At 56.1% G+C, this 25,310-nt stretch overlaps 9 protein-coding genes across 9 annotated transcripts; 5 read left to right on the top strand and 4 right to left on the bottom strand.

Moving 5' to 3' along the window:
* Positions 1-3,670: 3,670 nt before the first annotated feature.
* Positions 3,671-5,286, bottom strand: KRP23_12231 (AFG1-like ATPase; the record flags this gene model as incomplete). The annotated part of the gene is made up of 6 exons (XM_067882823.1): positions 3,671-3,847; positions 3,912-4,025; positions 4,102-4,152; positions 4,203-4,667; positions 4,757-5,158; positions 5,239-5,286. 6 exons carry the CDS (start codon positions 5,284-5,286, stop codon positions 3,671-3,673), a joined length of 1,257 nt encoding a protein of 418 aa, XP_067739839.1.
* Positions 5,287-5,572: 286 nt separating this feature from the next.
* KRP23_12230 (uncharacterized protein) lies at positions 5,573-6,140 on the bottom strand (the record flags this gene model as incomplete). Its single annotated transcript, XM_067882822.1, has 3 exons — positions 5,573-5,629; positions 5,708-5,853; positions 6,077-6,140. 3 exons carry the CDS (start codon positions 6,138-6,140, stop codon positions 5,573-5,575), a joined length of 267 nt encoding a protein of 88 aa, XP_067739838.1.
* Positions 6,141-6,698: 558 nt separating this feature from the next.
* KRP23_12229 (uncharacterized protein) lies at positions 6,699-7,622 on the top strand (the record flags this gene model as incomplete). The annotated part of the gene is made up of 1 exon (XM_067882820.1): positions 6,699-7,622. One exon carries the CDS (start codon positions 6,699-6,701, stop codon positions 7,620-7,622), a length of 924 nt encoding a protein of 307 aa, XP_067739837.1.
* Positions 7,623-7,700: 78 nt separating this feature from the next.
* KRP23_12228 (Dicer-like protein 4) lies at positions 7,701-12,707 on the bottom strand (the record flags this gene model as incomplete). Its single annotated transcript, XM_067882819.1, has 1 exon — positions 7,701-12,707. One exon carries the CDS (start codon positions 12,705-12,707, stop codon positions 7,701-7,703), a length of 5,007 nt encoding a protein of 1,668 aa, XP_067739836.1.
* A 310-nt stretch (positions 12,708-13,017) lies between these two features.
* Positions 13,018-13,390, top strand: KRP23_12227 (uncharacterized protein; the record flags this gene model as incomplete). Its single annotated transcript, XM_067882818.1, has 2 exons — positions 13,018-13,135; positions 13,212-13,390. 2 exons carry the CDS (start codon positions 13,018-13,020, stop codon positions 13,388-13,390), a joined length of 297 nt encoding a protein of 98 aa, XP_067739835.1.
* Positions 13,391-14,813: 1,423 nt separating this feature from the next.
* Positions 14,814-17,948, top strand: KRP23_12226 (Calcium-transporting ATPase 1, endoplasmic reticulum-type; the record flags this gene model as incomplete). The annotated part of the gene is made up of 1 exon (XM_067882817.1): positions 14,814-17,948. The coding sequence occupies one exon, from the start codon at positions 14,814-14,816 to the stop codon at positions 17,946-17,948; it is 3,135 nt and encodes a 1,044-aa protein (XP_067739834.1).
* A 1,650-nt stretch (positions 17,949-19,598) lies between these two features.
* On the top strand, positions 19,599-20,126 carry KRP23_12225 (uncharacterized protein; the record flags this gene model as incomplete). Its single annotated transcript, XM_067882816.1, has 1 exon — positions 19,599-20,126. The coding sequence occupies one exon, from the start codon at positions 19,599-19,601 to the stop codon at positions 20,124-20,126; it is 528 nt and encodes a 175-aa protein (XP_067739833.1).
* A 531-nt stretch (positions 20,127-20,657) lies between these two features.
* On the top strand, positions 20,658-21,984 carry KRP23_12224 (Actin-related protein 2; the record flags this gene model as incomplete). The annotated part of the gene is made up of 3 exons (XM_067882815.1): positions 20,658-20,702; positions 20,780-20,893; positions 20,968-21,984. 3 exons carry the CDS (start codon positions 20,658-20,660, stop codon positions 21,982-21,984), a joined length of 1,176 nt encoding a protein of 391 aa, XP_067739832.1.
* Positions 21,985-22,200: 216 nt separating this feature from the next.
* Positions 22,201-24,429, bottom strand: KRP23_12223 (putative AMP deaminase; the record flags this gene model as incomplete). Its single annotated transcript, XM_067882814.1, has 2 exons — positions 22,201-22,286; positions 22,353-24,429. 2 exons carry the CDS (start codon positions 24,427-24,429, stop codon positions 22,201-22,203), a joined length of 2,163 nt encoding a protein of 720 aa, XP_067739831.1.
* Between the last annotated feature and the right edge of the window lie 881 nt (positions 24,430-25,310).

Genomic DNA, 25,310 nt, shown 5'->3' with positions numbered 1-25,310 from the left:
TGCGCTCCTTGTCTACACAGGATCAGTTCTACAAACGGTTCTACCAACAGGCAAGTGCGAATGAAGACAACCCGTACTGGCGCGCGGCGATCTGGATGAACATGAACTGTTTGGCTCTGGATGCGCTGCACTACTACGCGCAGCAAGGCCAAGGCCAAGGAAAAGGCAGCCAAGGCGGTGCGTTTTGAGCACGTTCCAGAAAAGAAGAAGATCGATGAGGGTCAAGGCCAAACCGAAGGCGAAGAAGAGCGGCGAGGACGAGGATGAGGAGATGAGTACGTGGTGGACGGACTCGAAGTCGATTACATGGTCATCCTCGCGAAAGACAAGGTTAAAGCTGTAGATGGCGTCTCCAAGACGCCGCGTAGTCCACTAATTGCACACCACACCTGGGCAGCTTCGATGACGCCCAGGAAGTAATACACACTCTTTGGCTATCAGCTGATCCGATAGGCCTTGTACGACAGGGTTTCCATCGCCAGCGACTCGAAGTGGGCAAAGAGAATCTTGCGTGTGGCCTGCATAAAATACCTCCTCGTTCTCGTAGCGTCGTTTGGTGAAAACTTCGTGCGAGACCTTGTCCTCGTACGCCTCGAACGCCAGCATGGTGCTGTACTGGGAAACTTGCGAGACCGCACCAATCTGCAACGCACCCAGCAGCGCCACGATCGAGTTATGGTGCGCCGAGAAGAAGGAGAGCTTGGCTGGCCCCACCACCGACCGTACACCTCCTTCACGCCGTCCTTGAGCGCGCCGTAGCAAACGTCCTTGCGAGGACTGTCACTGCCACAGCCCACCACGCTCGACCTTGCTCCTAAGCTGCACCACGTCGTCTTGCAGCGGATGCATGGGCGCCAGCACGTTGCGCGCGTGCGTGTGCGTATGCGCGTAGAACTACGGAGCCTTCTGCTGCTCCAGGGATCCTCGCAGTAGACACAGCACCGACTCAACGGTGCGCGGAACACTGTTAGACCACACGTAGACGTCGTCCGCCTGGACGTTGTCTCCATGAGCGGTCCGTATGGCTCCCTCTTGAGACATGACGGTCTGTTCCAGCAACTCGAACTGCTCGGTTGTGTGTCCACTGTGGAGGCCCACAAGTCCTTCTCCTGCTGCGTGGCCTGCACCTTCGTCCCGATGGGCCTGAGCTCGGTGGAAGATGTGCTAAGTCGCGACTAGTCGAAGAGGTAGCCATTACACATCCCTGCTGAAGCTAGTCAAAGATGTAGCCATTACAGGTCCCACTGTAATGACCCCACTGTAATGGCTACAGCTGCAACAGGTATGTGTCAGCAGCAGGAGCAGCAGCAGCAGCAGCAGTAGCACGGCTCGGCGAAGAAGCGTCTGTTCCTCGTCTTCTTCTTCTTTCGTCTTCAAGAGCTCGCTTCCGCCGCTCGCGACTGTCAGCAGCAGCTGATCCCATCGTCGCAGAGCGCTGGAGCCCACGCTGAGCCCTTGCGAGGTTTGCTGCTGGCCGTGTGGGGCCACAACAGCGAGTGCGTTGGGATTGCTTTCGGCCCAGCAGTGCGTGGCTTCTAGAACATGCCATTCTTACCACACAAAACGAGAGATGTCGCATCTTTATTTCGTTTGAATTCAGTTTGGCGCCCGAACGCCCGCCCACAGCCCAAACGAGTCATTCTCCGTTTGGACCAGCAGAGCACAAGCAAGAAACTTCCGACTGGACCATGGTGAGCGAGACGTACCTTCGCAAGGCGCTGGCGCACACGAAGACCAAGTACGCGATCCTTCAAGACGCGCACTCCGAGCTAAAGGCCAAGCACGCGCTGCTCGAGGACGAGCACGCCGAGGTCAAGAGCAAGCACTCGAAGCTCGAGGAGGAGCACGCGCTGCTGGAGGGCGAGCGCAACGATCAGGAGGCCGACGTCTGGCTGTGGATGATGCAGCACGACAGGCTCCAGGCCAAGCACAAGAAGCTCCAGGACGAGCACGCGCAGTGGAAGGCCGCATGCGCGGCGCTCGTAAACGAGGTGCAGCACAAGATCCTGGAGGAGGAGTACATGGCCTACCTGGCGCAGCAGTATGGCCACACTCACTGACCGGTGGCCAAGGTGGCGGAGCTCGAGGTCGAGCTGGGGCGCAAGCTCGCGGAGGCCCAGCAGTTGGCCACGGAGCGAGAGCAAGCGCTGACCGACAAGGTCGCGGCGCTCGAGAGCGAGGTGGAGACGCTCAAGACGACGTCCAAGAGCGAGGCTGCGAGGCTCAGCAGCGTCATGAAGCAGATGCGTGCCGGCTTCGCCAAGTCCTGCCTGTTCAGCGACGAGGCGACGGACAGGCTGGCCAAGGAGCTCGCAGACGCCAAGGCCCAGACCAAGCAGCACGTCGAGGCGAACAAGGCACTGCGCGCGCAGATGACGGTGCTGCAGACCAACGCGAAGACGGCTGTGGCCAGGCGGGAAGCTGTCGCCTCCAGCAACAAGTTATCGGCCGTGCAAGCGACCAAGTCAGTGGCGGCGCCGACGACACAGCAGCGCTGTTCCTGGGAGTTGGAGTTGGAGCTAATGGAGACTGTGAAGAGGCTACAGAAGATGAAGCTGAAGCTGATTGAAGAGACTACGCTGCAGTCCAGGACGACGAGCAAGTCGGCGGCGACGCCTGTGGCGTTGGTGAACAAGTCTGTGAAGTCGACGGCGCCAACGCAGCAGCCCAAGGAGTCGATGAGTGCTGCGGCAAAATTGCGCTTTGGCTGGGCGGGCAACACCAAGAGGTTGGCGCCTTCGCCATCGCCCACGTCGTCGTCGTTGCTGCAGCGTTCTCGGCGGTCGGCAGCTTAGTCGTCTTACGGAAGCTGGACGTGGCCTGCTGCGTGGCGGCTGCTGCAGCAAGATGATGATCGGCGACAAGCTGGGATGGTTGGCGTGGGGAACTGATCCGCTAGGAGGCAGTCATTTCTGCCTCTAAGCGTGGTCGGCTCTCCAAGGCCTGTCCAGTTTGGCGGGACGGAGACTCATCTCTCTCTGTCGCGCGCGATTCTGTGGCTATTGCACGGTGGAGGTTCCTGGGCGTGGAGTGCTGGGGCCTGGTAGGCCTTGCGCGAGGTGCGCCAGCAGGCTCAGCTGATCGGGGCTCATTACCGTCGTTCAAGCTGTGGATGCTGGCGTGCTGCGCGTGAGGTGCGAGTGTGGTGGGCCTTTGCAGTGGTCGACAGGGACTCATTACTCCTTGTCGACCACTGTGCTTGTCCACTCGCTTGCTCTCCTACTTTGCTTCGGCGCTCGCGTCCGAGGCTTTCGTCGTGTGATGTGCCTGGAGTTCGCTCGCCGAATGGACTTCTTCTATCGTGGCATGCTGCCTGATTCCACTCCATCCTTGTCAGGAGATTCGGATGACCAAGCGACCAAGCTTCCTAGCTAGGAACAACCTGAAGACAAGTTTGCACTTTACGCGATGAGTTTAAATAACGTAGTGGCAATGCATTTATTGAAACCAGCAATGGGCTCAAGCGTGTTCTCTTAGCTTTGTCTGCCACGGAGGAAAACACTCGGATAGTATCGAGGCAGCAGCGGCGCCAGGAGTGCATGCTGTTCCTCATATTCCTCACATTCGTAGTTTACCAGTTTCAAAAGCCATCTCTGTCCGTAAAGTGATCGCTCTATATCGTTAGATAACTCGCTCGTTGTCTGTACAGAATCTGCTGCAACCGGACAGTTTACTTTCCCGCACTGGCAGCTCGGGGCTCCTCGTACTCTTCACACTCTTCTTCATTTTCTACTGGGTCCTTGGCAATTCCTTCGGTGCCAGGGACAAGAAACAAGTGAGCTCGACATTGGCCATGAAACTCTTCACGACGCTCGTTATGTGCCAGCAAGTACGCCTCGCTTCCCATCTACAGACAGCAAATTATGTATTAGCATTCTGCACTCGACCAGTTCAAAGTGACAGTCACGCACCTCCGTCAAGCGAGACACTGTACGATCAAACGCGAAGACCTCGTCACCGTTCGACTTCATGTTAACGTCGACTTGGTAGAGGCGCTCGGGCCTCTCCGGTGCCAGGCAATGCAACTATCCAGCACAAGACATAATGACGGTAAGCTTGCAACTCAAACACCAACACGCAGAACAACGAAAAGTAACGTACCCGGACACCGCGGCCATACATGCAGTCTACGAACGTGGTGAATCGCCGCATCTGGTTGAGTCGTTCAGCGTTGAGCAAAGAATATCGCTCACAAACACAACCGAGAAGGCCTTGGAGATAGCCAAGTAGTCTGCCGCGCCGAGCGGTTTATCGCACAGGTCACGGAAGGAAAAGCGACACGCGCCCGCTTTCACTGTAGCCTCCGGTACATGCACTTGACGCCCTTGCGTCGTCACGTAGGTCTCCACCGTCTCCTCTCCGCGACCGTATGTCGTGAACTCGTAGTCGAACGCAGCACAGGTATCGGGCGTGATCTGATACTCGAACACATTGTCAGCGTGCACCGCGCCCTTCAGCACGCGGTAGTCCGTGGTCGAGTCTTCCAGCGACACGACATTGCATCGTTCTCCTAGTAGGTCGATGAACGCCACGAACAGTTCTCGCTGCAGCCCGTTCTTGTAGAGTTCACTTGGTGGTCTATTGGACGTGGCGACCATCACAAAGCCTCGCTCCAGCAGGGCTGAGAAGAGCCGCCTCAAGATGGGCGCGTCCACCACGTCCGTCATCTGGAACTCGTCGAAGCACAGCAGCCAGCTGTCCTGCAGCAGCTTGTCGGCGATGTGTGGGATCGGATCCTCTCGGAAGCCCTGCTGACGCAGCAGTGCTGACGCAGCTCGTGCATCTGCTTGTGGACGTCCAGCATGAACTCGTGGAAGCGGACGCGCTGCTTGTGCTCCACTGGCACATTGTCGACGAGCATGTCCATCACGAACGTCTTACCGCAGCCCACGCCGCCGTGCAGGTACAGCCCCTTGGGTGCAGCTTCCTGCGCAGGTTCCTCATCCTTTCCAGTCAATTTCTGCCACCACGAGGCACTGGATGCCGCCTTGGCCTTGGGGCCGCCATAGCCCGCGAGCGAGTCGTACAGTGCGTCCAGGTGGTGCACGGCGCGCACCTGCACGGGGTCGTACGTGACGTTGCCGTCGTCCGCGCGCTGCTTGTAGACGCCGTGCAACGTGTGTTGGCTGGGCGGGATGGACGTGGCCAGCGTCGAGCTCTAGCGCGTTGGCTGGCGCAACGAGGCCACACGGAGAGCTTAATTGTCGGGAAGGCTGGCATCTTGAGCGGAGTACTTACTTGGAAGGAGAATAAGTCGGAAGAGCTCCATCCGAGCGCGGCCGGCATGAGCGCTGCGCAACGGCAGCACGAGACTTTGGATCTGCATGGAAAGTATATCTTCTGTCGAGAGTACGGCAGATAGATACAACGGACACGCAACATATCTTCATGTAAACTTGGAAGAAAATGATACTGAGTACAGGATGCTGCTACGAAAAAGCTGGGGAATGAGCGTTCTTCAGCGCTTCAAACGGTATGTCCATGATCACCAGTGTACGGTTGGCTCCACTATCGACAAATTCAACCATCAGCCATCCAGGAGCGCCCACGTTCATCACCAACACCCACCGCTTCACCGCCTGCGTGTGATGGATCGTGCCAATTTCACAGGAAGCGTTGTGTCCACGTCCTGCAAATGCACCAACAGTCAGTACAACACCACTTGTGCGTAGACTACCAGCTCCACCATGCCCAATGAGTCTCCAACCTGAAGGATGTCGAAGCCCGCCACGTGCACCACCGGCGGGTAGTCGTAGGCCATGGCAAATGTAACGAGCTTGTTCTTGCGCTTGAAGATGGCGATGTCGAGCGTCGAGACCTTGCGGCGCCTCAGCAGCGTCAGTGTACGTGCAGCTGCCTCCACATTGTACGTAGAGGGTCATCACTGAAGCATTGGGACCACCACCCTCTTCATCTGCTGGCCCTCGTGTCATGCAGCTCGTCCAGCGGCCAGCCGTGCACCAGCACAATATCCAGCATGTCGAAGGTCGCACACGCCACCGTATAGTCAAGGTCCGTGATGCTGCAGTCAACAAACACCATGTCAAGCTACATCCCCCCCCCCCCTGTAGCTCACTTGTGGAATCAAACGTTCGCCACACCAAGAGACTGGGCAGCAACTCGGCCACGTCCTTGGGCATCTTCTCCTGCGTCAGTCGCTGCAACTAGCTGACATTGCTCAGCTGCAGCACACAACCGCCAGTCTGCTTCTCTCCAGCCAACCACTCACTGGCGGGTTCGTGTCCAGCAGTCGGCAGTGGGTGAGACGCATGACCTGGGGCTTCCACGATCCCCTCGAGCGTCAGCTGACCCCGTAGCAGCACCACATTGGTGATGGACAGCAGCACCCACGGCCCCTTGGTGGTCTGGCATACGTAGCGCACGGGCCTCCCCAGGCACTGGCGTACGCTTCGTCCATGATGTCGTCGACGTTCTGATTATAATGCTTAGGTTTTTCAGGTTGAGCTTGAGACTGGGACGAGATATGTAGTTTAAATGTTCTATTTACAGATATAGCCACAGGTGGTTGGAAAATGAAGGTCTATTTATCGCGTTTATGTTATGTCGCCAGCCTGGACCCTAACGGACAACTTGACATTTCAACGCAAATTTCACAGTAGTGGAAGTAGAAGTTCACGCCTCCTCGCGCGCAACGCCCAGACTCCTCTGCCAGCTCTCGTTCGAGCACTATCAAAGCGATGAGTGGCTCCGACAAAGATGCTCCAGCTCCACCCGCTATAAAAACCAGGCATCGCCTGCCACTGCTGCTCATGACGATGCTGTGCGGCTGCGGATACCTCTACGCGGTGCTGGATGTCCCGACGCTCGAGTTCCACCAACTCAAGCACTCGGCGTTCCCGTCGCCGTCCTTCCAGACCCGTCGTGGATTCGTGGGCGTTCTTCGGTGGCTCGAGAGCTTGAACTCACGTGAAGACCTGCTCGTACTTGGGCAACTAATGGCACAGGCGCGACTTCAAGCACGCGTCTCGACCAGCCCGAGCTTTGCCACGCAGGTTGCATCGGCCGCTTCCACCGAAATACTCGCGCACCTCTGCAAGCTTGGACTACAGTGCGGACTGGTGCTCTTCCTGTACCGGCGACGTGTACTCTCCAAAAAACGAACCATCTCCACCTTGTGCCTCTGCATCCTCAGCTTGATCTGCTGGAAGATGACGCACACATGCTTACACGAGATACTGGCGCCGTATCGCCCTACATCTGACCCGACACAGACTGAGGCTCCACGGACGAAAGCTTTCGCATTGCACGACAGGCGAGACGAAGTGATGGCCTCGTTCCTGAACTCACTCTTTGTGGCGCGGTATGGCTCTGCGTGCATCACAAACATGATCCTTGGTCGGGCGTACCAAGTGTATTTCTGCGAACCGTGGCCGACCAAGTGGAAGCGCATTCCAGCCTATCTGGGTTCAAAGAACCTTGTCCTCGGCACGCTCTTCTTCGCTGCTGCAAGTGTCAGCGCCTTGAGCGTGTCTTCACCAGCATTGCGCTCGCTCTGTGAGGCTGCCGCACACATCGAATCACTTGCGCTAATGATTGCATTCGGCCATTTTGTGTTTCTGCATTTTCAAGACAGAAACGCAGGCGCAGGTGAAAGAACTTAGCGAGTAAGAATCAATTAGACCATCTATATGACTCGCACGGCATCGACCCTACCACTGTGGCTTGCAGTCAAAATATTATCAATCGTCCTCATCACTTGAGAACACCAAGTCCTCCATCAACTCGTCGCCTCCGTTGTCCATAGTCAGCCCACTCTCGTGGCACACGTAAGCATAGGCGTCCTGCCCTACTGTCTCCAGCAGTGGGCCCATGAACACGTCGCGGATGAGCTGGAGATCCCGTCCAGAGTCTAAGAAAACGGCGGCCACGAGTGCTTCAAAAACATCGGCGAACACTTTGGGTAGCGTGTGGTTAGCTACGCCGGTAGGGCCGCCCTTGCTCTTCCCCCTGTGCTTCTTCGATACCCCAATAGCTTCAAACGCCGGACTCAACCCAGTGTTCGCTTCAGTACGGGCGTACTTCCGCTCGATATTGGCAACGCGCTCCATTGTCTCACGATCGATACGGACGGCCCCAGCAAAAATGCACTCGTCTACACCAAAGCATGCCAGCGCTGTTTTGCCCAGTGCATCATTTGATACCGTAGCGCTCTTCCATTGCGTGAGCGAGCCTGGTAACCACTCATCATACTTCAAAAATGCGTACGACAGCGTAAGATACTCGATCAAGGCATCACCCAGGTACTCTAACCGCTCGTAGTCACCCTTCCAGACCGTCTTCTTTTTCTTCTGCGTGCGCGACATCACCTCGATGTCACCGCCTCCAGTATCTTCATTGGCATCCATTTGGTCGATGTGGAGAACTAGCTGACCCACTGACGGGTGCGTCACCGCCTCCAGAAGTAGGCGCTTGTTACGAAATGTGTACTTCAATCGCTTCTGAAGAAGCATGAGACGCTTTGGGAGGTCTTCGAATTGCGGCACCTTGAAATTGATGCTAAGCGGGTGCTGGACTCCACCGCGCGATGTCATTGTTGCGTCGTAGAGCTCGATAGGAAAGCAGTCTGGGTAAAATGGCCGCGCAAAATTGGTGGATGGGTGCTCTAAGACACTCACACCAATCCAATTCAAGAAGTAGCGCGCACCTTTTTCTCCCTGACCGACAAGGTATGCCCCTGTAATCGCCTCTAAAACATCGGCGATCCACTTTGCCGGAGCTACCACTGGATCAGGCGTCTTGCCCATACATGACGGCTTCCAACACTGAAAAGGGTGTTGCTCCACTTCAGCTGGATACAAAATATAGTGATGCAAGCGTGCCGCTAGAGCGAACTGGTTCAGTCTGTCGTTGCGGATGATGTCACGGCGAAGCTGTGTTAGTTGACCTTCTTGAGATATATCCTTTCGCTGCTCGTACATGTACCATGAGGTCTCGAGTTTAAGGAACGTGTCCCCGAGGATTTCCAGTCGTTCGTAAGCAGGTTTCGTCGTCGCATCATCCAGTAACGACATATCGAGCTCCAGTCCAATCTTCCCCATAAGATGTGAGATTTGACACTTGCGCTCAAACTCATAGAGCAGAGGGATCAATCCCATCGCATCGAAAAAACGGCTCTTAGTAAACCGCAGGCGCGATGTGTACTGGGGGATCAGCAGGCGCTCATTAAACTTGGTTTTGCTCTGTGCAATGCTTCCTTCGTCGTGATTGCGCTGCATGACCCTCCGAATAATAGGAACAATCGGGGGCACTTGAATGCCATGAATCAACGGCTGATCCGCATCTGCTTCTTCAAGCTGCAGACGAGAGTTCCACCGACCAAGGATTGGGTTTCCTGGGGTCGATTTCCCCTTTTTCATGTGGGTCGCCCACGCTTGGTCGTCTGCTAAATACTCCTTTCGAATATCACCCACGTTTGTATCGGTAAACGCTTGCATTACGTAGCTAACGTTCAGGCGATATGTTGGCACGCAGATCCACTCATCGGCTGCATCAGCACCACTTTCTGTCGCACGTGTCGTAGGGAGTGGCCACAGCGGCTCGAGAAGTGGCTTACCGATAATCTCACGAACGTAATCCCAATCCAGCGACAGCGTCGGAGGCTGTTTCGTCTCATCCAGTACACTGGGCACAACCAAATAACCCTTGTCGTTTTGCTCGGAAAACTCATTCCACACATTGTTACTCGCAATATCCACATCCCGTACAGCATCTTGTACACCCATACACGTGAGACGCATAACGATTAAGTGAAAGTGCAGCACGTCGTGTAGCTCTTGCTTCGTTAAGCTGAGCTGTAGCGGCCGCTTTGCCAGTGTTATTGGCTGGATCTCCGGAGTCATCACACCGCTCGTGGCAAAGTCATATCTCCAACCCGTATTTGTGTTTCCAGTGTAAAGCTCGTTAGTAGCCAAGATGGCATAGTGTGCGCCACTGAGACCATAGAAACACATCGTTGTCGACCACTCCTCACCTTCCTCACTGCTGCTGGAAGCCTCTAGCGTCAGGCTTCGAATGGGTCGTAGACTCAGCTCCTCTGCACTTACAGGTGGTAAGTCATACGATGACTGCGTCGATAAGTCAGATAGCTGGGGCTGGGTTTGTGGAGCTTTGTCGTTCTCGCCAATTACGATCGTATCATCAGTACCCAGCTTATCAGTGTCGACACTGCTAACACCTGTACCATTTTCATGTTGGTGAACGGTACACATTAGATCATCTAGAAGTTTGGAGCGGAAGTGTCGATCAAGGAGCCCCTTCTTCACCAATTCCTGACACGCTTTGAATGCAACGATGCCTTTTGCTTCATCTTGCGTCTCCACTTGTTGAGAATGTAGCTGCTTCCTTATACCCAGAGCACCTGGTAACTTCAATGTCGCTGAATAATTGAAGCGCATATCTTCAACGCTGGTTGGGCTGATCGTAGCAGTAGTAGGTTGGCCATTACCATCTTTGCTTTCGTCGCCATGTTCTTCACTCGTTTCATTTGCTCGCTGCTCTGCTTCAGCTTTCAAAACATCGATTTTATCCGTCAGCTTTGCATTGTACTTGAGCAATTTCTTTTTCGATCTCTTCAGCGACGGTGCCATGTGCGGTGCGATAGATATTCGCTTCACGATGTACTGCGGGCGACGGTCGTAGGTATCCAGCCCAGGAAGGGTGTCACAGAACTTGCTTAAACATGACACACTGTTCGTCACGGTCAGAATCGCACCTGTATCGCGATTTATGATTTCGTACGGATTCACCACTGGCTGGGCCCGTTTCGGAACTACTGAAATTCGGTGTTTTGCTTGCAAGGTAGCCAATGTTGGACTGGCCGCATTTGGGGTAGCTTCCGTTGATGTGGGAAGAGGCATCTGAAGGTCACTGTTCGCACTTGTCGGGTGAGCGCGGTTGTTTTCTTGCTCGAGGCGAATATATTCTTGCATTTTGCGAACAAGCCCCTCGAACTTCTTTCGAGCCAGCGGGCTGTCTTCGGTGATGTATTTAATGAAACCCTTCGTGGCATCTGCTCGTTTCCCAAATTCGTAGAGTTTGTTGGGCTCTAGCAACTCATCCATGACCACCACGAGGTCACAAGGCGGCGGAGCCATACGCATTTTCTGTGAGCTCTTTGAAACAGACGTGGTCACCATGATCTTGGTTTTGAAATTCGTGAACATCTGCATCACCTTCAGAAACGAAGAAAACCGCAACGCTCCAGATATACGAGCGTTGCTGCTGCCAAGCATGCAGCAACTCGGAGGCAAGCCCAGATCTGCTAGTGCTGCAGTCAAGTATTCAGCAACAACGCGGCAGTGACAACGCCTCTGAAGAAATATCCATGCCCGGACCACTTTCTCTCCTGGAGAGTTGCTGAAACGATACCGCACCACTTCGGTGGTCTTCAATAATCGCAGTGAAGCCTTCTGCGTTCCGCAAAGCTTCGACTGTGCCGATAACCACGATAGCACGTTAACGATAGGTCGAATTTTATGTCTTGTGCTCTCGTCTATCTCGACGTTGGATCCAATGAACCTGGCAATCAGGCGGTTCGTCTTTGACGTTTGTGCGGTCTCGCCTTCGTTCTCATGGCTAGTATCCACACTATTAGCATCCATCATCTCGCTATTTTCTTCATCGGCGGCCACTTCTCCATCCTCCGTCTCATTATCCGAGTCGCTATCAGCGCCTTCTCCATTCATCAGGCAGTCAGTCTCCGGGGCATCGCCTTGCTGCTTTCGTTTTTTTCTGTTGTTGACATTATCCGCGTCGTTAACGACACAAGCCTGCAAATTGGCTTGCAGTTCCAATTCTACAAACTTCCACAAGCACCAGCGGCCCAAGTGCATCTCCACAGCTTCAGCATCTTGAATGAACCTGTTCACCTTGTCCTGCTTCTTGCGTTCATCATACACCGCGGCAGAGTTCCCCAGCTCCAGCTCCAGTCGAAAGACATGGACCAAGTCTACCTTCTTGCAATTAGCCCCCAGCAAAAAATCTCTCACACTCAGGTTCTCCTCTCCCTTGCTCTCCGTCTTCTTGTCAAACACCTCGCAGTGCAAAGGTGGAAAGCTCGGCTCCATCGAAGTAGTCGGAAGCATCGGCAGCATGTTGAGCACATGGATATGCTTCAACAACGGGTTGGTCATCGGGTCCCAGTCCATTTTGGATGCCGGCAGCCTCGACGTGGCGAATATTCGCAGCGTGTTGGCGTTCGGCATTTCGTCCATGAGCCCCGTCAGCAGCTTGAAAAACGACGGCAACTCGGCATGGACCAAGTCCCAGTCCTCCACCACCAAAAGCTGCACCTGCGTCAGCTCCAACACTCCTTTACGCAGCGTTTCCTGCAGAATTAACGGGGACAAGACGGCGATGTGACCCCGAGCCTCTTGCAGTTGATTACGAGCGAACTCTTGGTCCTCCAGCCACTTGTTGCCTGTGTTGTTTGTTGAAGACGCATCCTTGTCACTGCAAAGTACGCGAAGCCCGCACAGTCGCGCGAGCTCTGTCTGCATGGAGAAGCGGGCGAAGGGCGACGCCGCGATCGCCAGCGCGTGCTGCTGCGGACTAGCGCCAGCAGCTTCGCACAGCAGCGCGCAGCTCACGAACGTCTTACCCACGGGCTGCGCGCTGCTAACCAGGACGCTGCGGTGGCGCGCCACGGCCGCGATCTCGCGCTGGTGTTCCCAGAGCGCGGCGTCCATTGTGCGCGGTACAAGATGCGGAATGAATGATGTTCTGGGTCAATAAACTGCAAAACTCGGATCTGGAATGAGACATATTATAAACTACGTGCGAGAATACAACACGCAACTTCAACTTGATGGATTGAAGGTTGAAGACCACAGCAAGTGAATTGGCGCGCTCTTCAAAGAGAAAACTGAGAAAAGAGCACAAGAAGAAGCCGTAGAAGCAAGTGAGCTTTTTGCTGAGGTTAGCACCGAAGACGAAGAGCTGGTAGTACCGACCATCGATGCCATGCAACGAACCGAAGCGTTTCCACTGGAGCTGCCGATGGAGAATGATTACAATTTACCCAAGTACTTCGTGCGTCCGTGTTATTCGGTGTACTATCACCTGATCCTGGAGCTGCTACACACTTTAGATATTATCACTGTCACGTGGACACAGGGTAGGCACTCTAGGAAGCTCTTTCTTGACGCCATGGTATGAGCTTGAGTCTGACTGACTGAATATATTGTGTCTAGGAATCGGCAAATCCATCTTCTACGGGTACTTCTTCGAGCACTACAAGAGCACGCACCCTAACACAACAATCATCACAGCCTCATTTACTCGCGACTCATATCTGGTGGAAATCGTCGTGTTTAGAAAGGATGGCACGGTTGAAGAATCGTTCAGAGAATCGTACAACTTCATCATGTAGAGCGCAAAACTGCTTGAAGCGCGGAGAAGAAGTGTTTTTCCTGTACGATGGTCCACCGGCAAAAGCACGAGGCACGTACGTTGTATATGCCGTTGTGAGATGGGGAGGAACTAGTCGCTGCAGCAACGTACCTGCAGCCTGACCTGTTAGACCCGCCCGTAACCCGCAAAATGATCGAAGGTCGCTTTGCCATATTTGGTGGCGTGGCTCGTGGCTGTTTCGCACGAAACGAAGCATCTGTCAAGACTCAGACCCAAGAGCTTCAAGGGAAGACCGTTGGAAGTATGAAAAGATGTGGCCAACGGCATACCTGGAGGGCCTAGGCACAATCAGATATGTCACTACACTCCCAAACCCGGTCACCCTGAGTGCTACAATGTCCAAATTGTATCGGATTTTGTCTCCTCCGAGTGCTGGAGGAGATTAACTCTCGGTACAACGGAAAATGAGACTCACTCCTGCGTTATCTCCAACACTTGGGTGATGGTTGGGTTTGATTTTCTAGCGCTGCAGTAGTCGTACGCATTATCTTCGGACACGCGCACAATGTGCTACTGATTTGGGTGTAGTCTTAACCGTTTAAACCGCAGCAAGTCAACAATGGGCTGGTTTCATCAGAGTCTGTCGAGTGATCAGCAGAAAACTCCAACACGACATGGTCTGTGAGAATGTCTTGTTAATAAATGCCATGACGCAACGTATGCATGCTAACTGCACTACACGGATCTTCACGATCGGATCACGTCGCGGTGCACTGTAGAGCTATAACATCCACGGCTAGTCTTATACAGTCATGCACAGATAAGTGAACTTGTACCTGAGATCGTTGGGAGGTCACGAAGATAACCTGTTTTTGCCGTCCTTCTTGGCAGCATCCATAAGCAGCGCTTTGTGCGTCCACTTCACGGGGAACGCGTAGACCGCCTGGAGGCTAGCTTGGCAAGGTGAAGGCTTAGCCAAGTGCTTGCTGCGGAATATACAGATGATGACAATTTCGCCAAGATTTGAGTTGTGTGCTGCGCACAGTCTTCACGTTGAAGCGCACTGCGACTGGTGAAGCCATCTATCTGCGAAGTGCAACACCAAGACCGTCCGAGCTTCACCGATGCAAACCCTCGGATGGTTGCAAGCGCCAGCTCCCAAAGCACCGCCTCCGTTCCGGGGCCCGTCGCCGAGCAGAGATTACCCCACGCCGCACCAACTGCGTTGCCCGCGCGACACCCCCGTCGGGCTTTATGCACAGCTCATACCCGTCACAAGCGACTTATTAATAGTGAACTCCAGTCAAATAATTCGCTGGAAAGCCGCAACCCCTCTTCAACCCGATCAGCACTTTCTCGGGGCTTCCCCCGAATCTTGCCACGCGGCACTCAGTTTGGTTTTCCGGGGGAGAAGAGCAAGGGAACAAGCTTTTTAGGCAGCCATGGCAGACGACGGCTTTCGCTATGAGCTGGCGACGCCCGAGGCGGTGCTCGCGCGCTTTGACGTGACGGAGGAGAAAGGCCTGACCGCGGACCAAGTGCAGACGCAGCGCGCCGCGCACGGCTTCAACGAACTGGACAAGGAGGAAGGCACGCCTCTGTGGAAGCTCGTGCTGGAGCAGTTCGACGACGCGCTGGTCAAGATCCTGCTGGGCGCCGCCGTGGTGTCTTTCGTCCTGGCCATGTTCGAGGACGGCGAGGAAGGCATCGGCGCCTTCGTGGAGCCGCTGGTGATCCTCGTGATCCTCGTGCTCAACGCCGTCGTGGGCGTGTGGCAGGAGTCGAACGCCGAGGCCGCGCTTGAGGCACTGAAGGACCTGCAACCCGAGAACGCGCGCGTCATGCGCGACGGGGAGATGGTGACGCTGCCCGCGCGGGAGCTCGTGCCGGGCGATGTGGTGGAGATCCGCGTGGGCGACAAGGTGCCGGCGGACCTCCGTCTGCTGTCCATGAAGACGACCGCGGTGCGTGTGGAGCAGGCGCAGATGACGGGCGAGTCCACGTCGGTGAACAAGGACATCGACGCGCTGCCTGAAGGCACGGAAAACATCATCCAGGCCAAGACCAACATGCTATTCGCTGCCACGGTCGTCGTGAACGGCCTGGGCAACGGCGTGGTGACCCAAGTGGGCATGAAGACGGAGATCGGCAAGATTCAGCAGTCGGTGCAGGAAGCGTCCAAGGAGGAGGAAGACACGCCGCTCACCAAGAAGCTCGACGAGTTCGGCGAGCTGCTGTCCAAGGTCATTGCCATCATTTGCATCGTCGTGTGGATCATCAACTACAAGAACTTCTTCGACCCGATCTACGGCTCGGTGTTCAAGGGCTGCATCTACTACTTTAAGATTGCGGTGGCTCTGGCCGTGGCCGCCATCCCGGAGGGCCTCCCGGCCGTCATCACCACGTGCCTGGCCCTAGGCACGCGCAAGATGGCCAAGAAGAACGCGATTGTGCGCAAGCTGCCGTCCGTGGAGACGCTCGGCTGCACCACGGTGATCTGCTCGGACAAGACGGGCACGCTCACCACGAACGAGATGTCGTGCATTACGTTTTCGCACCTCGGCAAGTCCGATACGGAGCTGGTGACGTACGACGTCGAGGGACACACGTACGCCCCGATCGGCAAGGTTCAGGGAGCCCCGCTTGGGCAGTTTAAGGCAGTGTCCTCGCTCGCCACGGTGTGCTCGATGTGTAACGAGTCGGCCATCGAGTGCCACGATGGCAAGTACGTCCGTGTTGGTGAGCCCACGGAGGCTGCCCTGAAGGTGCTCGTGGAGAAGATTGGCTTCCCCTTCGACAGTGCGAAGCAGGCGGAGCTGGAGTCGCTGCGCGCTTCCAACCCCGAGAAGGCGGTTCAGTTTTGCAACGACTACCTGAAGGAGCAGAACAAGAAGCTGGCGGTGCTCGAGTTCTCGCGTGACCGCAAGTCGATGTCGGTGCTGTGCGCTAGGGCCTCTTCGTCGCAGCGCGCCACCCGCTCGTCGACTTCGAGCCAGAACATCCTGCTTGTGAAGGGTGCCCCCGAGGGCCTCATTGACCGATGCACCCACGTTGAGCTGGGCGATGGTACGGTCAAGCCTTTGACTGCTGCTGGTCGCCAGGTGCTGCTCGCTCAGGTGTCGAGCCTGGCTCGCAAGTCGCTTCGTTGTCTGGCGCTGGCTAAGAAGGAGGACCTTACTGACCTCGCTTCGTACGACGGTGACCGTCACCACCCTGCACACAAGCTGCTTGAGCGCACTGAAAACTTTGCTGCGATTGAGTCTGGCTTGACCTTCATCGGTCTTGCTAGCATGCTGGACCCCCCGCGCCCGGAGGTGCGCCCCATGATTGAGATGTGCCACACGGCCGGCATTCGTGTTATGTGCATCACGGGCGACAACAAGCTGACTGCTGAGAGTATCTGCCACAAGATTGGCATCTTCAAGGACGGCGATGACCTTTCCACGCGCTCGTTCACGGGGGCTGAGTTCTTCGCTCTTCCGCTGGAGAAGCGCAACGCGTACCTGTCTGACGGCCATGGCATGGTGTTCTCGCGCACGGAGCCCAAGCACAAGCAGCAGCTTGTCAAGATGCTGAAGCAGCTGGGTGAGGTCACTGCTATGACTGGCGACGGTGTGAACGATGCTCCTGCTCTCAAGCAGGCTGATATTGGTATTGGTATGGGCATTACGGGTACGGAGGTGGCCAAGGAGGCCGCCGACATGGTGCTGGCAGACGACAACTTTGCTACGATCGTGGCTGCCGTCGAGGAGGGCCGTGCCATCTACAACAACATGCAGGCGTTCATTCGCTACCTGATCTCGTCGAACATCGGTGAGGTGGCTGCGATCTTCTTTACGGCTGCTCTTGGTCTTCCCGAAGGCCTGATCCCTGTGCAGCTTCTGTGGGTGAACCTGGTGACCGATGGACCCCCGGCCACGGCTCTTGGCTTCAACCCGCCTGACGCCGACATCATGCAGAAGCCGCCTCGCCGCAGCGACGATGCCCTTATCAACGGCTGGACGTTCTTCCGGTACATGGTTGTTGGCATTTACGTCGGCTTCGCCTGCGTTGGCATCTTTGCGTACTGGTACATGTACTACGAGGCGTCGGGCGATGGCCACACGCTCATCACGTACGACCAGTTGACCCACTGGACCAAGTGCCACGAGTGGGAGAACTTTACGGTGAACAACTTCGATGGCATGGACTTCTCGTCGGACCCTTGCCGCTACTTCACGGAGGGCAAGAAGACGGCGTCGACGCTTTCGCTGTCGGTTCTGGTGGCCATTGAGATGTTCAACGCCCTAAACGCGCTGTCGGAGGACGGCAGTCTGGTTACCATGCCGCCTTGGTCGAACCCGTACCTCATGATCGCCATGGTGGTGTCGTTCGCCATGCACTTCGTGATCCTGTACGTGGACGTGCTGGCTGACACGTTCAGCGTGATCCCGCTGGACTTGAACGAGTGGATGATGGTGCTGGCGTTCTCGCTGCCTGTGATTCTCATCGACGAGGTGCTCAAGCTCATTGGCCGCCGCATGCACGCTCGCGAGCTCAAGGAGCGCATGGACGAATGGGAGAAGAAGACCCAGTAGACGGACAGAGGCTAGAATGTTGGCCCGCTTCCGTTCTATTGGCCTTGGCTGCGGCGCGATGGAAACAACTGAGGCGAACTTATCGGCGGCTCCTGCGCCATTTGGAAGCGCTCGATCTATCAACCGAAGCAAAGCCTTCTCGTCCTGGCGCGGCGGTGAGCTTGGATCTGGTGATGCATGCTAGAGCGAAATCGAGACAGCAGTATTAGAAACACAAATAAACACGACAACCTGCGCCTTGTTTCATTGTTTGCAAAGATCATTATCCCCTAGCTGCAGCAGCATGGACGTGCTGCCATAACGCTCATGGCGTTCGCATCGTGAGCCAACTACATGTATTATAGCGTGATACGATCAATACGGTCACATCCGACCGACGAACGATCCTTGTCGGCGCACGGAAAGCCCTGCATTTGCTGTTCATTGGACAGTGTCCAGCGCTGTTCGCAGTGGCCGGCCACGCATTTCTAGCTTGGAAGCGCAGTTCGTTGCTGCAGTGCTGGTTGCAGACGGCTGTCAGGTCCACTGCGGCAGCACCTGTCGTGAAGCGCACTGCCTGATGCCTCCAGCGGCTGCTGCCAGGCCAAGGCAGCACTTCAACCATCGGTTGCCATGATCGGCTCCCTTGATGTGCGTCGTCCCGAGGGTCCCATGTCGCGGATAACGCAGCAGAAGGGGACAAGTGAAGCCTGGCGCCGCCGATCAGATGCCGTCGCTGATCGTAGGCATGAAGATCGCCGGAGGGCACATCCGGTCCAAGGCGCAGCGAACTCGGCGAGGTCTTCTTCGCTCGAACGTCCAAGGCGCAGCGAGCTCGGCGGGGCCTTTGCACAGTAGACCAGTGTGCAATCCGCCCGCGGCGATATGCGATAATGGCCGGCAGAAAAATGCATCACATGATTTCCCCAAAGCATCTTGCGTGCATTCGCACCGAGAGATGCATGCTTAGCGTCAAGATTAGCTGGTAAACGCCGCCAACGTCTTTCGCGCAGCCTTGGCTTCGCCGTGAACGGATGTGTGAGCTTTACGCGTCGGGATCCGATCATGCGGGATCCTCGGAGGATATGCTGATGGCAATATTGCCGCAAACAAACTTTGGGAGCTAGTCCAGCCAGAAACACGCGAGTTTCGAGGCTGTTACCTAGCGCTTTTGGCGAAGAAGCTTTCCCAGCCGGCACCCGCCATTTCACGCTCAGTAAAAGCGCTTTCTTCCGCCTTCATGCAGGGCGGATGAAGGCTCAAGGCTGTGGATTAGCAGCACGGGCAGCTTTTTGATCGTGGACAAGCATGGCCAATGCTTTGGATAGACTTGTCGTTCGTTTGCTCTATCTTCGAGAGTTCCTCCACGCACGCAAGTCTTCACATCCCGCGTTACCACGCTACGTGGACCACTCGGGTCGCGAGACTCAATAGATCAATGCACACTGATTATTAAAAGAACATTTATAATAAGATCTCCTAAAATAGATATTGTATTCTACCATATACTGTCTCTTTTCATCAAGTTATCTTTATAGACGGGTATCACATACCTCAGCTCTCTGGTGGTCCATCTCCTCGCCCCCCCTGTCGCTCCTGCCTAATTCCGGCTGAAGGTCCATTCAATCAGTCCGCAATTTCTCTGCTTCCACACAGACGTAAAAGAAGACCATGGCGAGAGGAGGAGACTTGTGGCTGCAGCAGTTCGTGTGCAAGCAGGACCCGACGCTGGCGCCCGAGGACGACGACATGCGCTTCCCGCCCGTGCGCTCCAGCAAGTCCGCGGACGAGATGGGCCGCCTGCGCAAGCTCACGTCGCTCACGTATCTGAGCGGCAAGCTGCGCGACTTGCTGCACCGCGAGCACCGCGACACGATCGTGTGCGAGGAGGACGAGGAGAGCCCCGCCAGCAAGCGCAATATTTATGACATCATCCGCCGCAACCAGGAGGGCGCGCGTCCAGGCCGCGCGCACACGACCGGCGGCTTCGACCTGACCAAGTTCGGCGGCGCTGTGCCGGTGACGCGCCCCGTGGCGTTCTCACACAGCGCGTCATTGCCGGCGCAGAGCCACGCGCCCAGCAAGGAGCAGCGCTGGTGCACCAACTGCTCCAAGTGCTTCCAGCGCGGACTCAGCAAGTTCGACCAGTACTGCGGCCTGGACTGCAAGACGGCGCACCGACTGCGCCAGTCCGCGTGAAGCCACGCCCCTCCCTACCAGTACGCGGCGCAGTCGCCTTCTCTCGTCTCAGAGGAGACGCTGGCTGTGCGCGCTGCGGCGTCGCGTCCGCCGCCGCACTTCACAACCCATTCCGTCATCAGCCAAAGGCGCGGGTGAACGGAAGGGAATCGCAACAAGCGCGCTCGAGACAGAGCGCAGGTAGCTTCGGAGGGGACTTGGGAGGATACGAACCAGTGCAGCTACGGCCCCAGCTGCTGGTCAAACGTGTACCATAGGAGATAGGGGGGTGCCGCCTCGGCCATAAAGTTATGATAAAACTATTTTAACCACGGATATTCGGTCTCGACACCTCGGACATGCCGATGGACTTCTTCCCATTTCAAGGAGGGTCTTTGATTGATTTCCCCATCGTCTCCGATTGATGCATGGCATATTTTCGTACTTAACGTTTGGCGAGCCAAAACGTCGCAGATTATGTGCTGAGGGGGTCAATCTGACAATCGGAAGCTTCTTCTACACCGGACACTTCGCCTCGGGACTGCAGACGCGATGGTGGCGGCCAACAAGATCGTGGTGTGCGACAACGGCACGGGGGTGCGTCCGCTCTAGCTGGCTCGTGTGGTCTCCTCTTCCTCCCTCCTCTAACCTTCTGCCTTTCGCTGTCGCTACAGTTCGTCAAGGCTGGCTTCGCCGCCGAGAACTTCCCCAAGGCCATTTTCCCGTCCCTCGTGGGGCGCCCCGTGCTGCGCGCGGAAGAGGCAGTCCAGTCAGACATTCTGCTCAAGGTGCGTCGAGACTTTCGGCTCTTTTCCGAGTCTTGAAGCTTTGGGGCCTAATAAATGTTTGCTGCCTCCTGTAGGACATTATGTTCGGCGACGAGGCCGCCGCGGTGCGCTCGAACCTGGAGATCACGTACCCCGTGGAGAACGGCATCGTCAAGAACTGGGACGACATGGAGAAGCTCTGGGACTACACGTTCAAGGAGCGCCTGGCCATCGACCCCAAGGATGGCTACCGCATCCTGCTCACCGAGCCGCCGCTCAACCCCAAGCGCAACCGCGAGAAACTCGTTGAGACCATGTTCGAGAAGTACGGCTTCGACGGCTGCTACATCAACACGCAGGCCATGCTCACGCTGTACGCGCAGGGCATCACCACGGGCGTGGTGGTTGACACGGGCGACGGCGTCACGCACGTCGTTCCGGTCTACCAGGGCTACGTGCCGCAGCACCTCATCTGCCGTCTGGACGTTGCCGGCCGCCACATCACTAACTACCTCATCAAGCTCATGCTGCAGCGCGGCTACGCGCTGAACCGTACGGCCGACTTTGAGACGGCGCGCCAGATGAAGGAGAAGTGGTGCTACGTGGCCTACGACACGGCGGCGGAGCGCAAGTTGGCGCTGGAGACTACGGTGCTTGAGGAGTCGTACGAGCTGCCTGACGGCCGCATTGTGCGGCTGGGACGCGAACGCTTTGAGGCGCCCGAGGCGCTGTTCGACCCGAATCTGATTGACGTTGAAGGCGCTGGTCTCAGTGACATGGTGTTTGACATGTGCATGAAGGCTGACATTGACTTGCGCCCGGAGTTTTTCAAGAACATTGTGCTGTCTGGTGGCTCCAGTATGTATCCGGGTCTGCCGAGCCGTCTTGAGAAGGACATCAAGCAGCGATACCTGACGGACGTGCTGAAGGGCGACAATAGCCGCCTGAGCAAGTTCCGTCTTCGTATCAACGACCCGCCGCGCCGCAAACACCTGGTTTTCCTTGGCGGCAGCGTGCTGGCTGACGTCATGAAGGACAATGACGCCTTCTGGCTGCTGAAGAGCGAGTACGAGGAGCAAGGTCTGCGCGTTCTGGACAAGCTGCAGGGCTAATCCGAAGCAAACCAAATGTGCATGATTGGTATGCTGCTAGATACAAGCCTGACAAAGTCAAGTTTCCACATAAAAATCATCAGCTAAGTGAGTCAGGTGAAGGTTGAGAGTTTTGAAGACAAGAAACACTTTGCGAAGTGTATCTTGCGGCTTGTGGAGGTGAACCGACTAAAATGCCGAACTATCCCGTACAGGTTGGCTGCAGCTCTTTTGATCTTATGTCTGGATGAACGTCAGCTCGCCCTGGAGAGTCTCGTGACGGTAGTCCACACGGATGTCCGGCACGTTGCTCATACGAATATCTAAATCATAAAGGTACACGACATGAGCGGAAGTGACACGAACAAATAGGGAAAGCAGGAACGAACCGTTGCCACGCGAGCCGGGGATGGTGTACTTGGGACCGAGGTAGTGTTCCTTGAACTTGTGCTCGAAGCCCGACTGCAGTACCGAGTTGCGCGCGATCTCGCACATGTCCGTGGACGTCAGCTTCCATACCTGCACGGCCACGGAGTACTCTTCAAGCAGCGCATCCTTCGTGTAGTGCAGCATGACAGGATCGTCCGTGCTGAGCGAGACGTTCAGGCCACGCGCGTGATATATCGGGAAGGGATTGCGGTGGTACGCAAGGAACAAGCGATTATTACTCAGCGGCGACATGGCAATACCAATCTGCGTGAGATAGTACAGGTACTGCAGACACACGGACTTGCGCAGCGTGATACCGTGGTTGATGCCGTTCGCAGTCAGATACGCAGCCGCCAAGTGTTCGGGGTCACCAGCTTCACCGCAGTGAGGTCGGAACGAGAAGATGTTGAGGCCCTTCTGGCGACGGAACTCATTCAGCGCAGCGATGTTGGCATACAAGTAGTAACACCAGTAATCGTACGGTGGGTTGGCCTCATGCGTCCACTCGTGCGGCTTCGGCAGCTTCTTGCCACGCTCAGCACGGAAAGGCTCTGCCTTGCTCTCGTCGTCAACGCAGTCGAAGCCCACCATGGTTTCCAGGAAGTAGTGCAGTGGCAGGTTGCTCGACGGGTCACGCGTCACCTCGAACAGCGGCAGGAACATGTAGTCCAGCATCTGCTGGAAGTTGTCCACTTCGCCCAGCTTCTTGTACAGGAAGTAGAGTCGCGGGATCTGCACCATCCAGCGCACATGTGGGGACGTAAGCTTGTTCAAGTAGATCCAACGGCCCAGCTTGTCCCATTCCGAGTGCTTGCGACCGTAGATGGAGACGCGCCACTCGACAAGCTGGTACTTACTAGCGTGCAGGTCGGAGATGACCTCCTTCGTAATCTCCGCCAGGTACTTGCCGGCGATCAAATTGTCCGTCTTGAGGAAAATCTCTCGCAGGCGACTTTGTCCTGCCGGGTTGTACTTGAGGTTGAACCGGTCAAAGCGGTGGAACGTGTTGCTCGCGTGCATATCCAGCGTGTCGACGCTCAGATCGTAGCCCGTGAGGTTCAGCGACCGGAAGACCTCGCTCAGCGTCATGAAGCGTCCGTCGCGGAATATCACGATCTCCCCGGGCGAGTTGCGCAGCCGCGACTTGATGAACCGCAGCAGGTGCTTCTGGTTCATGCACGCCGAGTGGTGGATATGCGTGTCGACCTTGCGCACATTGTAGAAGTCGCGATGGGGCACAGCCTTCTGCGCCACGAGCTCGCGCTCCGAGTTCAGCAGCGTGTGCAGGTTGTACCGCGCTTCCAGCAGCTGCAGCCGCTTGAACGCCAGCGTCTTGACCGGTCCGAAGTTGATGATCCGCTTGAGCTCGAACAAATCTGTATAGTACTCGTCCATGCTGCCCACGCGGCTGATGGGCTCGACCGCGTCCTGTTCCTCGTAGACCACAACGACCCCGTCTACCATCATGAAGTGGTGCTGCGTCGTCTCCGGCACGGCGTTCGTGAAGGGTTCGTACGGGATCTCGTCCCGATGTCTCAGCTTGCCCGTCGCGCGAGGACTGGAGTGCACCTCCGCCGAGGGTGGCGGCGTCTTGGGCTCATTAACATTGATCCACTTCTTCCTGAGTGCCAGGCACTTGCGGAGGAGCTCGCAGACCTCTTTGGTCTCTCTGTCCACCTCGTCCGGGGCTGAGGTGATCTGGATCCGCTGGTACGTGGACAGCTGGCCGTAGGGCTCCGGCAGCGTCTCGAAGAGGTCTCCAGGGCCGGCGTCCTGCTGATCATCCACGAACACTTCGGAGAGCCTGCGCAGCCGCTTCTCGGTGGCCACTTTCTCCAGGATCGACGCCTTGAGGCGGCCCTCGTGGTGCGTGCGCTCGTCGTTCTCGCTCTCGTCCTCGTCGGGGCTGGCGGTGGCCTTGGCGGCCGCGGCGATCACGTCTGCATGCATAAGGTGCGGAGCGAAGCCTGGGTCCAGCGGCCCGTCGAGGTGCAGCTGGCCCAGCTCGTGCTCCAGCACTTCCGCCGACGTGTCCATTGCAGTCGAGGAGGTCTTTTTGATACTGACGCCAAGCAGCAACAGCGATGGGGATGGGCCGCGACACGCATTCAGTACATGAAAACTGGGATAGAGAATGAGAGCCTGTACGATGGAATATACAGGTTGGCGGTCTGGCCGTGCTTGTGGTAAGGCTGGCTTGCCAATGCAACACTGGAGGCGTGGTCTGGTTTGGGACGCTTCCTGTAGCCGATAATTCGTCGGAGATACTGTTGTTGGAGTATCAGGTGAGGCGGGCAGAGCGATATCGCCGAGAGTCTTGCCCTTGATCGTAGAATGTCAAGGTAGCAAAGTGTCCTTGGCGCATTTGTTGGCACTTGTGCGATCGGAAGCACTGCTGGTAAACCTGTTTGTCCAATCGACCCAAGCGTGGACGAAAACAGGCTCGTTGCAGTCTGTCGCCGTGCGTGGCCTCCACTTGCAGGACTTTGTCAACGCCATTGTGGGCCGAACACTATGGTTAGCAATTCTTTTCCTTTCCTACCAATGCTCGCAGCTAAAGCTGTTGCCAGCCCCGCTAAATCGGTCCCAACCAATCCATCCGCGTTGAAGCTCGTTCCGTTTCGGGGTGTACCAGGCCTCGCTTTCTAATCATCCTTGGTGAGGTTGCCCAGGGAAGCGAGTGGCTGGAACAGGTTGCCAGGGCGGAGAGCTTGACGATCGATGCCAGCTGGCAAAAGTCTCTCATAGGTCCGCAAAAGTCTCTCATAAACCTTTTCACAATTAATAATCTAGGATACACATATACCTTTGTGATTAAATACGAAGAGTGCCTCGCTGCATGAGTTCGTTGTGCTTCGCCATCAACTAAGCAACCGTCACAAAGAGCAAGAGACGCATTTATACCTGTACTTTACCAA

Source organism: Phytophthora ramorum (genome assembly GCF_020800215.1).
Source record: "Phytophthora ramorum isolate Pr-102 chromosome Unknown Phyram_PR-102_s0014, whole genome shotgun sequence".
Classification (NCBI taxonomy): domain Eukaryota; phylum Oomycota; class Peronosporomycetes; order Peronosporales; family Peronosporaceae; genus Phytophthora; species Phytophthora ramorum.
The sequence above is the reverse complement of the archived record's forward strand: the minus strand, read 5'-3'. Positions and strand labels throughout refer to the sequence as shown.